Genomic DNA, 16,194 nt, shown 5'->3' with positions numbered 1-16,194 from the left:
TTAATAGTGTACAATGAAGGCATATTTTATTTTTTTTTATTTTCAATTCTAATTTTATAAAAATTATGGTGGTTAATTGATTTTAATTACGTTTTATTATTTTGTTAAATTTTAATGCTTTCTTTGATTTAGTTTGAAATTGATATAAAAATAAATTTTTATATTTGTGATTTAATATTATAATTGATTTTTTTATTAAAATGCTACGATAAGCATAATATTTCTTTTCTAATATTTGATCGATAAATTTAATATGATTGGTTTAAAACTATTATTATTCTTCTGTAATTTTTCTCTGCTATCATCCATTATATTTATAAATTCCCTTTTAGAAAGTTCATTTTTATTTCAAATAAAATAAGTTCCCTCTTTTTGTGTTCAATCCCTTCTATTTTGTTTGTAATTAAAATTCTTAAAATTTTATTTTATTTTACTTAATTTTCTCTTTATTCAAGAATAATCTATGTTATACTTGTGGTAAGTGGTAAATAAATAAAAATTAGTTAATTATTAATCAAAATTAAGAGTTTTAATCAAAATTCACTAAATTATATCAGTGGGTCTTTGAGTTACCAATATTCCCTAAAGACTTTTAGTTAATCAATAATTTTTCTTCTTTTTTTAATCAGCCATACATAATCTTGAATAAACAAAACCACAAATTCAATACAAAACACTGATATGTTAATTTTAAGTAGATTAAAACATATTTTTAATGATAAGTATCAATAAATACATCCAAATATCTATAAAATATAATAGATTAATAGTTAGCTCAATTTTAAATTTATAAATAATATTATCCTGAAAATCATAATTAAAATATTTCTTTTAATTTATTGTATTTTTTAATTGAACAATTTTTTTTTTAACATTTAAATTTAACTAATTATCAATATTTATAATATGATAACTTGTATTTTCTTATCATCTAGTAATAAAATTAATTTACTCTATCTTAAAAAATGAAAATATTATAAACAGACTCTATTTACCTTCTAGAAAAATTTTTATAATTTTAACACCTAACATTTTTGTGCAAAAATTAATTTGTTCACGAAATTAAAAAGAATAAATTGATTATTCTCTAAATTATTTTTTTTAATTTTTAAATATTTTTCCAAAAATAAAAAAAAGCTAATCATTTTATAAGTAAATATTTATTTCTATGTTTAAATTTAATAAAATCATTTACTTTAAAAATAAAAGCTTGGATATCCTAAAAATTAACAAAAAAATAATTAAATGAATTAATAATAGCTTGCTCTATCAATAAATTTTTTTATTAGTTATTTCAATATTATGTTAATTTAAATAATTTTCTTTTTTATTACATTATAAATTCTAATTAACACAATCTCATATTTAATGATTGATTTCGTTCAATCAAATTTAATTAATTTTCTTAACTTATTTAAATCACATAGTTATATTATACGCTGCTGAATTATTACTTCATTCTTTTAATTACTGGTATTAAAATAGAGTCTTAATTAACCAGAATTATTTTTATTTATTACTTAAATTTAGATGAATAATGCTTTTGATTATAAATAAAGATGAGTAAATGATTGAATTAAATTAAAATAATTAAAATAAATATATAAATAGTTCTATTTTTTATATCTTGAAGCATTTATCAAATTGCCATTTATTTTGTAGCAAGTACTATATTCATTTAATTTTCAACAATAAAAAAGTGATTTTTTTTAACAAAATAACAATAAATTCAATAATTTTTAAATCTTTCTAAAATATATAATTTATATTTTAAAAGGGTATTTTAAAATAATCTCAAACAAAAATATCATCTTTTTAAGGTATTATATGATTAAAATAGAATAATATTGTTAAAAAAATATTAAGCAAATAAATGTTTTCTAATCAACTAAGATCTAAGGAATTATTGCTTTCTTACTGTCTAATATTATTATTATTATTTGTTTATTGAAATTAGTCATTTTGATTGGGATATGATATATTTTCAGTTTATTTTATCGTTTACTGAGTTTTTGTGTTTACTATTTTAAATTATGGTTTAATCTTCTTATGTTATAGTTTATTAAGTGTATTTATTTTTTTTGCAAATTTTTTTGAACGATGTCCTGCATTTTACAATGACATGTTTACTTTTTTTTAAGGTTGGTATTAGAACTATCTTTCAGAACTTTTTGTATATTTATTTATTTAATTAAATGTAGTTAATTATTTATCTTAAATTAGATTTATTTTTTTACTTTATTAATTAGATGTACTATTTTCTTCAAGGCCTTCATTTATAAATTATTAAAGTTATATTTAGAAATAGTTTACTATTGCATTTTCTTATTATTGTTATTATTATTATTATTAAATATTTTGTTCATATTTTTTTTATATTAAAACTGTTCTTTATCTGTAGATAAAGTAATAATCTAATTAATGTTAAGTATTATCATCAATTTTATGTGTATTAATAGAGATTTCAAAAAGATCTTCATCACTACAAATAGAAAACTGTTCTTATTCTTAATTTTCTAACTCTTTTACTTCTTCCTCTTCCTCTTCATTTTAGAACTCGCTAAAAGATTTATAGTTTTCGAAACTTATTTCCAAGTAGTCATTTAGATTTTCAAAATTTTATTCTTATTCTTCTATTTAGGTTTGTCCATAAGGGCTAATATTTTTTTATAGTAATTAAGTTTTGTTATTATATAAATCATAAATTTAATCTTCATCTTAAAAGTTATTAACTTATGGTATTGATGGATTAATAATTTTAGAAATGTTGGTATTATTGTAATCCATAGAAAATAGTGTTTGCTTGATTAGATATTTTTAAAGTAAAAGATAGAGTGTATTTTTTCTTAAGTAAAGAACTAAGTTAGAATAGTACCAATAATAATCAAAATATAATTAATTTTTGGTTTTATTTTTTTTTTTAATTTTTTTTAATTAATTTTTTATAATTCTCAAAATTGCTGGTTTCTAAAATTTTAATCCAACCATTTAGTTTCTTATAAATGAATATAGTAAAAAAACTCACATAATTATTCACTAATGTCTTTAAATTAAAAGCTTAGTTAATTAGAAATTCATCCTAGATTTTTTATTAGAGTGAAACTAGATACAGTAAGTAATATAATTCGTTAGTTGAAAAATATTACCCATCAGATTTTATTAAGAAATATTATATTTTTATTTTAGTTATAAGCCAGCTTTTATAACTAGTTATATTTTAAATTCAAGATAACTTTTTTATAACAAATACAAACTAACAATCAATTTGGATTTAGTGTGTTTAATTGCTCATATTTCATTTCATCAATAAAATTTTTGAAATAAAAGCATCTCATATTTAATAATCATGATTTAACTAACTAAATTCAGAAAAGTAGAAGAATTAAAAAAAATATTACATTATTAGCTAATCATTTTTTATTTACTCAAGCTAAACTAGTAAAATTGAATAGAAAACTGATAACAAATTGTGTATTTAAAAGTTAACAAACTATTATGATTTAAATATTTAAAAAAAAGCTAACAATATATTATTTTATATTTATACAAAAGCAATTATATATTAAATACCGTATCTTTTATCATTCAGCTCTTTTGAATTCACATATTTTTAATAAAACTCATTTTTAAGTAATATTATTAAAGCACTAAAAATATTGAGTGGGTTAGGTTTTAATTATTGAGAATAATCAGTATATTCATCATATTTTTGGTAATTAATTCCTCTTAGTTAGCCTTCTTTTAAATTTGAAAATATTCATAAATTATGAATAAAATTAAAATTATTCAAAAAAAATATTTTTCTTCTCTATATAATACCTCTAATTAAATGAAAATATTAATTTAAAAATATTATATTCACTTTATAATTATTAATTAATAATATTTAATTCTTAAACTTTTTAAGCACTAAAGAGATTGGGTTTTTATCCAAAAATACAGTTTTTACTTTCTTTAGAATGTGAGCGAGGATAATTTGATTAATTTTTGAATATCGGAAATCATCAAAAAAGGAAAATTAAATTCAGTAAAATTAGAAATTGAAATGAAGTAGTAATTGCCAGAATTTAATAATCATGTGATTGTTTTTATAATTTTTAATAATTACTCGCATTTTATTTATCATATTTCTAATAAAAAATTAAAAGAAATTTAAAGGATAATTATAAATCTGAAATAAAGTTAAGTAAAATCAATCCTCAAATAAAATAATATTTATCTAATACATTTGAATAATGTTTTTATAAAAAATTATTTTTTAGTTTGTTACTTAAATTTATATCAAATATTTTTTTCGATTACAAAATTTTTGAATAAAAAAATGCTCATTTCAAAGTTAATAATCATTATCCTAATTAATTACATAAGAGTAATTAAATAGAAATTTAATTATTATAGATTACTATAGTTTGTATAGATATTGTTTAAGATTACAAGTCTCTCAAAAGTTTTTTTATAAATCAAAATACAAATTTAACTTAACTTTATAAATTAAAAAATTGAAGAAAAAATTCATGATAAATTGCATGCTTAGTAATATTTTTAATTTAAAATTTACTCTCTTAAAGATCATAAACTATTTGCTTATTATTAATTACATTTATTTGCATTATTACATATAAAGATTACAAATATAATATTTTTACAAGGTAAATATAACTAGTTAACAAAATATCAAAGAGTTTTCAAAAAATATATGAAGAAAAAATGCTCTATTTTAAAAAATGTAAATATTTAAAGGCCGCTTTATAGTGATTTTTAAGTATTTGAATACACAATTTATTTAATTTATAATAGAAGTATTTACTTTTCTTAAAGATTATAAACTATTCGCATATATAATAATTACATTTAATTGCATTATTAAATATGAAGATTACAAATTTTATGTTTTTACAAGGTAAATATAACCAGTTAACATAAATAACTAGAGTTTTCAAAAAATGTATCAATAAATATTGCTCTATTACAAAAAATGTAAATTCTTTAAAGTCTCTCTATTGTGATTTTAACTTACTTAAATACACAATTTATTTTAATTAAAATTGTGGTATTACTTTTTTTTGTAATCAGCTAGCTACTTTCTAATTAATTCTTATTAAATAGAGACAAATAAATATATACAAATTATTTAAGATTTAAACAAGTTTTGTAAAAAAATTTTTAGATATTTATATTAAAGTTTTATAATAGCAAAAAAGAGTACTGTTTTGAAATATAAATAACCTTATTTAAATTAAGAGTAATTTTATTTTTAATAATTTATGATTGTTATTTTTGTTAATTAAGCAAAGTTTGTGTTTTTTATAGTTTATTTGTGAAATAATAAAAATGATATTCTCTATTTATTATTTGCCTTTAAATATGCAATTTTGAAAAAAATTTAAATTATTAGATAACTAACAAATTCTTATATATATGGGATTCAAAATAATCAAATTATAAATTTGTATAAATTAAATAATATTAGTTTTTAAAAAGTATAAAAATTTGTTATAATTCGTCTATTTAACATTGAAAAAGGCAGTACCCTAGGGTACTATTTATTATTAATTAAATTATAATTTTAAATAAAGTTAGATTTTGAAATAATAGAAAAAATAGAATAAAAATACTTTTCTTTAAATTTAATTTCATAATTTTGAATTATTTTTAATAAATAATAATATATACTTATTATCTAATAGATTTTAAATATTTATTATTTAAAGATATTATTTAATTTTGTTAATCTATTCACCAATCCAACAGCTAAATAAATGCCATCCTAGGCCAAATGTTAAAGCTATGAGAACAAGCTGATTGATAAATAATATTAGTTCAACTTACTTGATATACTAGAAGTAGTCATTGTTATTATTTACAATAAAGTTACCCATTATTAAGAATATTTCTTGTAAAAAATCTATAAAATTAAAAAAATCTTCTAAGTTAAGAGATTTAAATAAGCTCTGTTCAGCTTACAATAGTTATTCATCTTGATTTGTTTCAATTAGATTATTTATATCTAATATTATTGATTAAAATTTAATTAGTGATAATTTTAATCCTTATTATAGACATCCATTTTGAATTTTTCTACAAGAATCAGGTAGAGTTTTAGTAGGATCTAGTATTAGTTGTTAATTTTTTTCTAGTAAGGAACAAATGTCATCTTGAAATAGAGGGGAAAAAAAATTATCATACTATGATTATTGGTATCTATTTTTATTAAATATATTATTTTAAAATGAAAAGGTGAGTTATTATTTATATTTTACCTTCCAGATATATCAAACTAATTAGAGATTTTAGTTATATTTGTTAACAACTAATCTGTTTTATTCATGATTGCTCTGATTTGGCTTATGTATTCGCTTAATAAAACTACTTTAGAATAAGGATATAGTTTAATGGTTGTGCCAAATGATAATAAACCTGAACTCTATAAAATGAAAGATCTAGCTTAGTTTAGATTATCTTATATAATTAAAATAATTTTTAATATGAGGTCAAAAAATATGAGAGAATATATTTACCAAGAATCATAAAATTATTACTCTAGTTATCTAAATAAATTTCAATAAATATCTTATTCAATATTGGATTAAGTGAGAGTAAAAAATAAATTAGGCATATTACTAATACTATACTTAATTTATATCCAGGAAGTTTTGTTATATTGCTAAGAGTTTATTTTTTATGGTTCTAATAATCTTAAAGTAGTTTACTGCTGAAAATTTAAATATCAAAATCAGCATTATTTAAATTAGTTACCAAAAATGAGTTTTTATAATAGAAAGATTTTATTTATAGAATAATTTATTATAGCTAGTAAACAGTAAAAGTGCTAAATAAATTTAAAATTATTTGCTTTTTTTTCTATATGAAATAATATAAAGGAATTATACTTAAAAGACACACTGCTGAAACAACCATATTTATTCCTATTAGATAAGAAATTTAATTTTTTACTTCTAAAATTTATTGATTTTAATAGCCTTCGAAATAGACTATGGTGTTCTACATTCCAGTTTATATAATATTCATATTTTAAAGGAGAGATATTTCTTAAAGCTACCCAAACACGTTTTTTGATTATTAATAGATATAATAGTTATTGACCAGCAAAGAATACCACAATGATGAATTTCTAATTTCAAAGAAGAAAATTTTTATTTTAGAAGGTACACCTGAAATATTTAATGGATCATAGGCAATATTCACATAAAATTAAGACTAATAATTACTGATTTAGTTTTAAAGCATTTAACTAGTTAGCTATTAATCCATAGAATGTAATATTTTTAAAAACTCCACACTACTTTAATTTATTTTTTCTAATAAAAATGTATCAAATTTTATTTGAACTTCTTATGAAGTAAATGTAAAATTATTTTATCTTTCTAAATATAAGAAATTTTAGTGCATAAGCTATTTACTAATCTAATCTTATACTTCATAAGGCCAATTTTGTGAATTCATTATTTGATTCAACTAATCCATATAGTCCATAAAATTAAAATATTGTTATACAGTTATAATAGTGAGAATTAAAAAAGTAGCTATTCCAAAGATATTAACAACTCTAACAGCTTAGATATTTGAATCTCTTCTTATAATGTTAATTAAACTTTTTTTATATGACGATGCTTAATCTCTTGAGATAGAAGAAGAATTTTTATCAATATTCTATTCTCTAGTTTTATTTGGTTTTCTGTCTTTGTAAGATGTTAAATTATTTTTAGATTTTATCATTTCATTTTCATTACTAAGATAAGTTAGGTTTTTCTAGATGGTTTATTGTTATAAATTATTGGTCAGTAATATATTTTAATTCATAGGAGATATTTAATTTAAGTGATTTCTATCACTAAAGTACAATTAATCTTCAATGCAGTTTGTATTTATTTATTGATTTTAATAGAAGTCGAATAATACTTGCTTATCAATTTCTTTTTTATCAATAGCTAGTGGAGTATAATCATTATTAGCTAATAGAGATTATTATTTAGTAGGAGATAGCTTACTTAAGCTATTTTTAGTACTGAAAACTATTTAATTACCAAAGCTTATTTACTCTTTTTAATTGAAGTCAACTAACATACTTTCATCCTTTCCTTTTCTATCAATAGCTTAAAACGTACAGTCATCGTTTCCTTTATTATCTTCATTTAAATTGTATTTATCATACTCTTAAGTAAATTCTTCTTATCTTTTAGATACTTAACTAAGTAAATCTTTAGGAGTGAATTAAGAAGTACTAATTATTTCTATCCTTTAATTATTTAAAATACCTTATTTTTGTGATTTTAATTCTAATTAAATTTAATTCGTACTTAATTGTGAAATTTCATAGTTTTCTTCTACATTTCTAATTATTTAATGATAGCTTTAATTTGTTAATTTTTTAGAATTCATACTATTAAATTTATATTTTTCATTTTATTTATTTAATTTTTGCCCTATTAAATCTGAGTTATTTATAGATTTAATAAATCTTTGAGAGCTTGCTATCGAATATCTTTTTTAGAAAGCCTATTACATATTTTCTAAAATTTTATAAGGTATACTCTGCTAATATAGTTCAGAATATTCATTGAGGTACTTAAATATAATTTGTCCATTTTGATGAGGGTTTAAATTACGTATATTAGATAGTTTCATAAAGTACAAATTTTATATATCTTTGTAACCACTTTCTTAAATGCTAATATTTATCAAATAATAAAAAAAATTAGATTTCTCAAATTCCTCTTATTCCAATATAAGTGATTAATCGTCATATTAAATTATTAATAAATATTCAATATTATTTACTAAGTATTTATTTATATGCTTTTTATGAATATAAGTAATTGATATATATCTTTCGCTTGAAAAAGATAATATATCTTACATTGAATTAAATTATTTTGTATCAGATTCTTCTTTTTATACTTCTTCCTCTTTCATTAATTATTATTTATTCTATGTTTTGAGTTTATATAAAAATGGGAAGTATTTACCTAAATTTTTGATATCTCTAAAATTTATATATTAATTAGAACTGTCTTAATCATTTTGAGTTGTCCCAATAACATTTAGAGTGTCTATATAAAATAAAATATATTGACAATCATCTCTTACTTACTAAAAAATTGCTGTAAATCCTATTTCATTAAGTTTGTAAGAATAATTCAACCTAATATCAGTTTTTATAGGAATAAGGTATTCTTTTGATGATTTAACAAACATAATTTTATCTTTAATTTAGATGGTATCTTTATTTTAATTTTAGAAATAATTAGCAATATATTCTCTATGTTTCTAAATTAGTGGAGTTTTTAGTGGCATTAAAATCTCAACCCTTTAATTAAGAGCATCTTTTTAATTAATTCCAAATATTTTACTAAAATTTTAAGAAGCTTTTTATATAGATAAATTAAAATCATCTTCAACTTTAGTAAATATTACACAAGAATATTTGTTTTTAAATAAATCATTTAATTGGATATTATGCCTTATTTAAAATTTTTTCTCTCTTTTTTTCTTTTACTATTTTATCTTAGAAAAAGAATCAGCACTAAATATTAAATCTATTTCTTCAAATGAAAGTGTTTCTATATAGAAAATTTATAGAGAAATTAAATCTTGATTCTCATTGTTTATGATTGATAAATCATTTATTGAATTTCTTGCTTTTAATTAAATATTCCTTAATGCTTTTGCTTTGTTTACCAAAAAATTAATATCTAGCATTTTTTTCTTTAAGTAAGAAATAAATTCAATCTTTTACTGAACTCCTCTTTGTATAATCTAATAAACAGAATTTATTTTTTCTTCATAATTTATAAATTAATAAAATGAGTCATCAAAACAATTCATAGTACTTGTTGTATTTTAAATAGTTTCCTTTTGCTTTAGAAACTTTAAATAGATAGATTTTAAAATTTGTTCTTATTTTATACTTAATTTCTATGATATTGTTTAATAATATTCAAGTATGTAAGCTTTTTTGTTTTTTAATATTTCTAAAAGAAAAATCAGATAAACTATTTTGTTGGGTTGTTCTCTCTTTTTTTAAGAAATCTCTTATATTTGTAGTTTTATAAATTATAATACTCTCTCATTAATGTTGATTACTTTTTGCATTTACTCTATTTAAGAATACATAGAAAGCTAATTATGACTTACATTATTCTACATTTTTTATAATAGTTAATTCTATTTTACAATTAAACTGAAGATTTAAATTTGTAGCTAATCATTTATGCGCTAATTTTGTAAGTCTTAAAAAAACTGTTATCTTATTCCTCTATCAACGCTTTTCAAAGAAATATTTCCATTTTCTTCAAAAATTTCTTATAAAAAGCTACAACTCGATTTATCTTGCTAACCACATATAATATAAGAGATTTTATAAAATATTGGTATATAAATAATAGTAGCCAAAGAAGGTAAGCTAATTGAGGTAAATGCTTTAAAAGATACAAAATAAGTCAAACAGAGTGTACCAAAATAGTAATATGTAAAGATATTCCAGAATCTAGTTTTAGCTTGATAATATATACATATTTTACTGCAAAACCAGCCATTTGTTAAAAAGTATATGCTTAAAAGTAAAGTATCAATATTGTTTGTGAAGCTAATTAATCCAACTACTAACAGATCTAAATAATAAATTGCTGCATTATAAGGGCTATAAGGCCTTGCCATATAATCTTAAGAGTCTATAGAATAATCATAATCAGTATCGATTATTAAAGTGCCTTTTATTAAAATTAATTAAAAAACTATTAAATTAACAAAATATCTAAAAAGCTATTTATTTGTTTTATCAATTAATTAAATAAAATATGGTAAAATTTTTTAAAAAGGAATCTGTTGAAGTCTAAACACAATCCAAATAAATATTTTAAATATAATCCATTTATTAAAATTATTACCAATAAATAATGCTAGGAGTAGATTGATAGGAGCTAATGGATTCTGGATCTATATCAGACTATAATACAAAATTGCAGTAGAAAGAATATATTCATAAATTGAAATGTAAATACTCATAATTTGATATATCTTATGATACATTTTTTTATTTAACTTGAGTAAAAATTCCTCATCATCTATTTCAATACTTTCATTTGGATCTAAGCATTATTATAATGCTGGCTAAACAATATATTTATATCCAAAGATGCTAAAATTGATATAACACAAAATTAAATATATTAAAATGCTTGAATTTATTATTAAACATACTGGCTAAATATAAATAGCATATCCGTTTGCTTACCATTCGTTAATGTAGTTGTTTTTATTTAAAAAAACCATATTATTATCTACAGCTGAAATTTAGGTATATTCTTTGTTATATATGCTGAGTAAAAGGAATAGTACTCCTTTAGTTAGCATCAAAAGTAAACTAAAAAATTATCCTCTCTCATAACATCTAATAATCTAATGAAAATTCATAGTATAGAACTTTCTTGAAATATATTTTAAGATTGGTATAAAACCTCTTTTTATCATCATTAGTTTAGTTAGGATTTATTCAATTTTTTTAAATTAATTTCATTATATTTCTATTTATGTGGTTTTTATTAAAGATCTATCCTTGTATAAACAATTAATTAAACTAACTTTTTGAGTTTTCAAAAATTTTGGATTTATTTAAAGATTATCTAATTAATTTTTCTTTAAATTATACTGAAAAAATCTTTTTTCAAATACAATTAATAGTAAGAAATTTATGAAATAGTTTATTTACTAAAAATACCAATTTTCCTAATATTTTATTTTTAAATTTACAATTGTTTTCAAAATAAAATACCTTTATAAAAACAATTTTATGAATTTTTAATATAAAAAATTTAATTGTAAAATGAAAATTATTTTTAAATATATACCTCCAGACAAAAATTTAAATTTGAATTTATAATATTTTAAATGTATGTCATTATTGTTATAATTAAATTAAAATAATATTTCAAAGGTAATTTTAAAATATTTGAAAAGATCAACATATTTCATAATAAAATTATACAATCACACTAATATTATTAAATATTTTCTTAATAAATACATGATAAGGATTATTTTTGTTATATTTGTTATTGCTATTTTCAAATATGTATCTTCAATAAATGTAAAATTTTTTAAAGATTAGTAAGTATATTTTTAAAAGATTTTTATATTATCATTTGGAAGCAAAGAAAAAAATATTTATTATTCTGTAACCTCTATATATTTACAAGAACTAATTATTTATATCAATAAATGTAATTTAATTTATGCTTTATTAAAGATTTTTGGTTAGTTTCAAATATATTTAGCTCTTAAAAGAATTGATGTAAATTAAAAAAAGTAATTTAAGTTAAGATGAGATCATTAACTAAATTATCATGAAAATAAACTAATATATCAAATTTTTGGAATTATATATAGATTTCTATGAATATTTTATACATAATATTTTCTTATTATTTTAAATGGATTATATTAATTATCAATTTTCTTTAATAAAATATTTTTTACTTAAAAGTCTCTTTTATTTTGTATTTTTCTAAATATTAAAATAATTATAAAGATAAATTCATTTTTATTATCCTAATTTAACAAACACTTATTTTTAACTAAAAGTGCTAAATTCGAAGAATATTAAACATAGAGTATTTTTTAATTTTTTTAAACCTTTTATTATTAAAAACTTGATTTTTTTCATTTCTTTTTTAATAAAGATCATTTTATTTTTAGCTTAAATTCATCTTCATTTATTTTCCCAAATATTATATTTATTAAAAATTTTTAAATACTATTAATTAATAATATAAATATTTTTATTTAAGTAATTTTTTATTGATATTAAAATAAAAAAAATATATTAACTTTTTATTTATTTTATTAAACTTAAATATAAATTTAATTTTCCTATTGATTCATTGTAAATCATTGCTTGTATAATTGTTTTTTCAAATTTTTTTAATTAATAATCAAACTTAGCTTTAAACAAATTTTAGATTTTCCTTCTACTTGTTTTGCTTTAAAAAAAGTATTTATCAACTTTTTCTTAGCTAGCTATACTAAATATTTAGTTAAATAAATAATTAATAGTATAGTTTCTTAGTAATATTTTCTTTTTAATGTTAGAATAGTAAATTTAAAATTCATATTTATATTTACTAAAATAATTAATTTTATAACTCATTCAACTAGTACATAGAACTATTATTTCTAATATATTTTTAGAATTTTAATTTATTATCATAAAAAATTATTAAACTTTAACTAAATATATAAAATAAAGAACTAAATAAAATATTTATTTTCATTTTCAAATGATTTTTCAAATTTGAAAAACAGTTATTTTTCCATATAAATTTTTAAAATAGAAAATTTAAAGAACTATTATTTAAATTAAATTTAATTCAGTGAAACTAATTTTTCATCATTATACTGATAAGAATTTATACCATATAAATAGTTAGCTAGCTTTTCAAAAACTATTTTTTCATTTAAATTAAATTCAGAAATAGAAATTATATAAATATGAAGGAATATTTAAAAGCATATCACTAGCTTATAAATAAAATAATAATTATATTTTTTAATTTATTTTTATAAAGAAAATAATATAATAATTTAATCCAGTAAATTTTAAAAAATTGATTCATCGTTTATCAGATTTTACTTTTTTATATTTAAAAAAAGGTTGAATTATCTTTTTTTATTAACTTTTAAATTTCAATTTTTTATATATTTGAAAGTTTAATTATGATAAATTTAATTTTAAAAATATTTTAATATATTCTTAGGTAAGCAAATATTCATTTACAACAACTCATAAGTATTATATAATAGCTATTTTAAATAATATATATAATAAATAAAATTATATTTTGTAAGGTTTTATCTCCTAATTCTTATAAGCCTATTTTTCTTAGTTTAATAAATAATCATCCGATCTGATATCAAATGATATAGTAGTTATTTTTTTTAATTATTTAATATGATTACAGAAATCAAAAAATTTGTAGGAAATGCTTATTTGGTAGGATAAGTTATGAATTTAGATAAAATTCATGGAATTATTATATTAAAATGCTAGAGCATTTAATATAAAATTTCACATAATGTGCTTGATCAAAATTCAAACGTATTTAATTAGATTTAGTTCAAATTGCACTTTGATTTTTTACTTATTAAAAATTCAATATTGCTGAAAAAATATTAACATAAAATTGATATTTTTTATAGTAAATATTTTATTTGATGTAAATAAAAATATGTTTCTCAAATATTTTAATGCTATCTGAAAATTTTTTGTTTTAAAAATGAAAGAGGATATAAAATTTTTTCTAAAATTCCTGAATTTTATTATTATGTTATATGGTTGCTTTATCTTTTGATATTACATTGATTTTTATCATTAATTTTATTTTCTTATTACTAATGAATTTTGATTTTTTTTGAAGAATCTTAATCAAAATCAATTTTTTAATTATTATTTTCTTTCCTTTTTATCTAATTAGGAGGATAATTTGATAAATTTTCCTATAAATTTTCATTTGAGCTATTACGAATAACAAATGCTTGTTTTTAAACAGTTTATGACTCGTTAAAATTTATTTTTTCATCTTTCTTATTTTATGAATTAAAAGTTTTTACATCAAATTTTTTTGACTTTTAGTTGAGGAAATTATGATTCAATTTGTTTTCTGAAACTATTTCTTAATCTTTTTTCTGAATAGAGTAGTAAGTGTCAAGATAAACTTGCTATTCTTTCAACTCATCTACTGATATTTGCTAATTAAAATGATATTGAATTTTTTATACTTCTAAAATTGTATCCAAGCGTGAAACATAAGTCTGTTAATATAATGCAGAACGCAGTCTGTATATTTAGTAAAATTATAGCTTTCCTCTGCTATCGTTGAATTCTTCAGTGTTTATTCCACAGCTTTTAAGTTCATCTTCTTCCCATATTGAGAATTCCTCTTCATCACTGTCATATTAACTTTCCTAATCACTTAATTACTACATATCATCCATATTTATATTATATTTTTATTGTTCATTCAATAAATTTTGGTGATGAAATTATTGTTGGTTTTGACTATTCTTCAATGATAAAGTATAGCTGTACTTTCCTTATTTCATTACATCTTTATTGGACTTAATTAATTGTAAATTGTTATTATTTTGATCAAAAAATTCTTGAGCATCTAACTTAGGATTAAAAAAGCTGTTATTTGTTTCCTAAATTTTATAAGAAAATGAAAGTCGAAGATTATTATAAAATTATTTAGGAGGAGATAAAACTGTTTAAAAGGATTTAAAATGATTTAATTTATAATCTTTATTCATTTTTCGAATCAAAATTTTTATCTTAATTGTATTTGATTGTTAAATTATTATTATAATTATTAGTATTATTATTTTAATTTATGAAGGAAAAGTGGATTGGCTTGGTTGCTCACTATGGTTTTTCTATTTCTATGTTTTTTTTCTTCTTATTATGAATTAAAAAAATTATTGATTTTTTTAAATTTACATAATTCAAAAAACCTTTAAAAATTAAACAATTCATATTTTATATCTCCTAGTTCCTATCTAATAACTTTTATTTAAAAATTTGGTAAATTCTGAAACATTACTATTCACTCAATAAAAAATGAATTGATTAAATTAAAAAATTGCACATTTGAATTAACTAACGGAATCAATATTTTGATCGTTTTCAAAAAATAAAAAATAATTTTCATAATATTGATTAGATTAATGATTGATTGTAAATTCTATTTTTATTTAAATCTGAAAATAGAAAATGCAATTTTTAAATAATATTTTTAGACCTGTTGATTAATTTAAATAAAGTATCTTTAATAATTCCATAGAACCGTTAATATATTTAAAAATTAAAATCATTGTTTGCTCATATTGTTGTATAACTTGAAAATAAACTGAGTTAATAGTTAATATTTTAAAATATTTGCATCAATTTTAATGCATCTATTTTTAATATTACTAATAATAGAAAAATAGAAATCATCAATTTGAAAAGTAGTTTTTCATTTTAAGATTTATTACAAATTTTATTATTTTTATTTATTAGTATTTCTTCAACAAATATTCAAAGAAATTTCTCATTTAGTATTTTTAATACAGCTAAATTAATTAATTTTTGATTAGATTTTCTAAATTTAGTAAATATTAAATTGCAAAATACAGCATAAA

The 16,194-nt window shown here is 18.5% G+C and overlaps 4 protein-coding genes across 4 annotated transcripts in view; 1 reads left to right on the top strand and 3 right to left on the bottom strand. All coding sequences in view use genetic code 6, as the record gives it.

Annotated features, from left to right (window-relative positions):
* The window catches only part of TTHERM_000641380 (hypothetical protein), a gene marked incomplete at both ends in the record, with an annotated part of 624 nt that extends 607 nt beyond the window's left edge, over positions 1-17 (top strand). The window contains one exon of the mRNA XM_012797493.1: positions 1-17. This exon is cut by the window's left edge and continues 114 nt beyond it. Within this exon, the coding sequence (XP_012652947.1) occupies positions 1-17 (17 nt within the window).
* A 1,867-nt stretch (positions 18-1,884) lies between these two features.
* TTHERM_00641370 (hypothetical protein) lies at positions 1,885-2,787 on the bottom strand (the record flags this gene model as incomplete). The annotated part of the gene is made up of 1 exon (XM_001015354.1): positions 1,885-2,787. The coding sequence occupies one exon, from the start codon at positions 2,785-2,787 to the stop codon at positions 1,885-1,887; it is 903 nt and encodes a 300-aa protein (XP_001015354.1).
* A 2,846-nt stretch (positions 2,788-5,633) lies between these two features.
* Positions 5,634-11,493, bottom strand: TTHERM_000641369 (transmembrane protein, putative; the record flags this gene model as incomplete). Its single annotated transcript, XM_012797492.1, has 4 exons — positions 5,634-6,201; positions 6,261-6,459; positions 6,519-10,730; positions 10,908-11,493. 4 exons carry the CDS (start codon positions 11,491-11,493, stop codon positions 5,634-5,636), a joined length of 5,565 nt encoding a protein of 1,854 aa, XP_012652946.1.
* A 2,757-nt stretch (positions 11,494-14,250) lies between these two features.
* TTHERM_00641340 (hypothetical protein) lies at positions 14,251-15,147 on the bottom strand (the record flags this gene model as incomplete). The annotated part of the gene is made up of 1 exon (XM_001015351.2): positions 14,251-15,147. Exon 1 carries the CDS (start codon positions 15,115-15,117, stop codon positions 14,251-14,253), a length of 867 nt encoding a protein of 288 aa, XP_001015351.2. The 5' UTR covers positions 15,118-15,147.
* Positions 15,148-16,194: the final 1,047 nt, after the last annotated feature.

Source organism: Tetrahymena thermophila, assembly GCF_000189635.1.
Source record: "Tetrahymena thermophila SB210 genomic scaffold scf_8254653, whole genome shotgun sequence".
Lineage (NCBI taxonomy): Eukaryota > Ciliophora > Oligohymenophorea > Hymenostomatida > Tetrahymenidae > Tetrahymena > Tetrahymena thermophila.
This window is presented reverse-complemented; position numbering and strand designations above follow the sequence as displayed.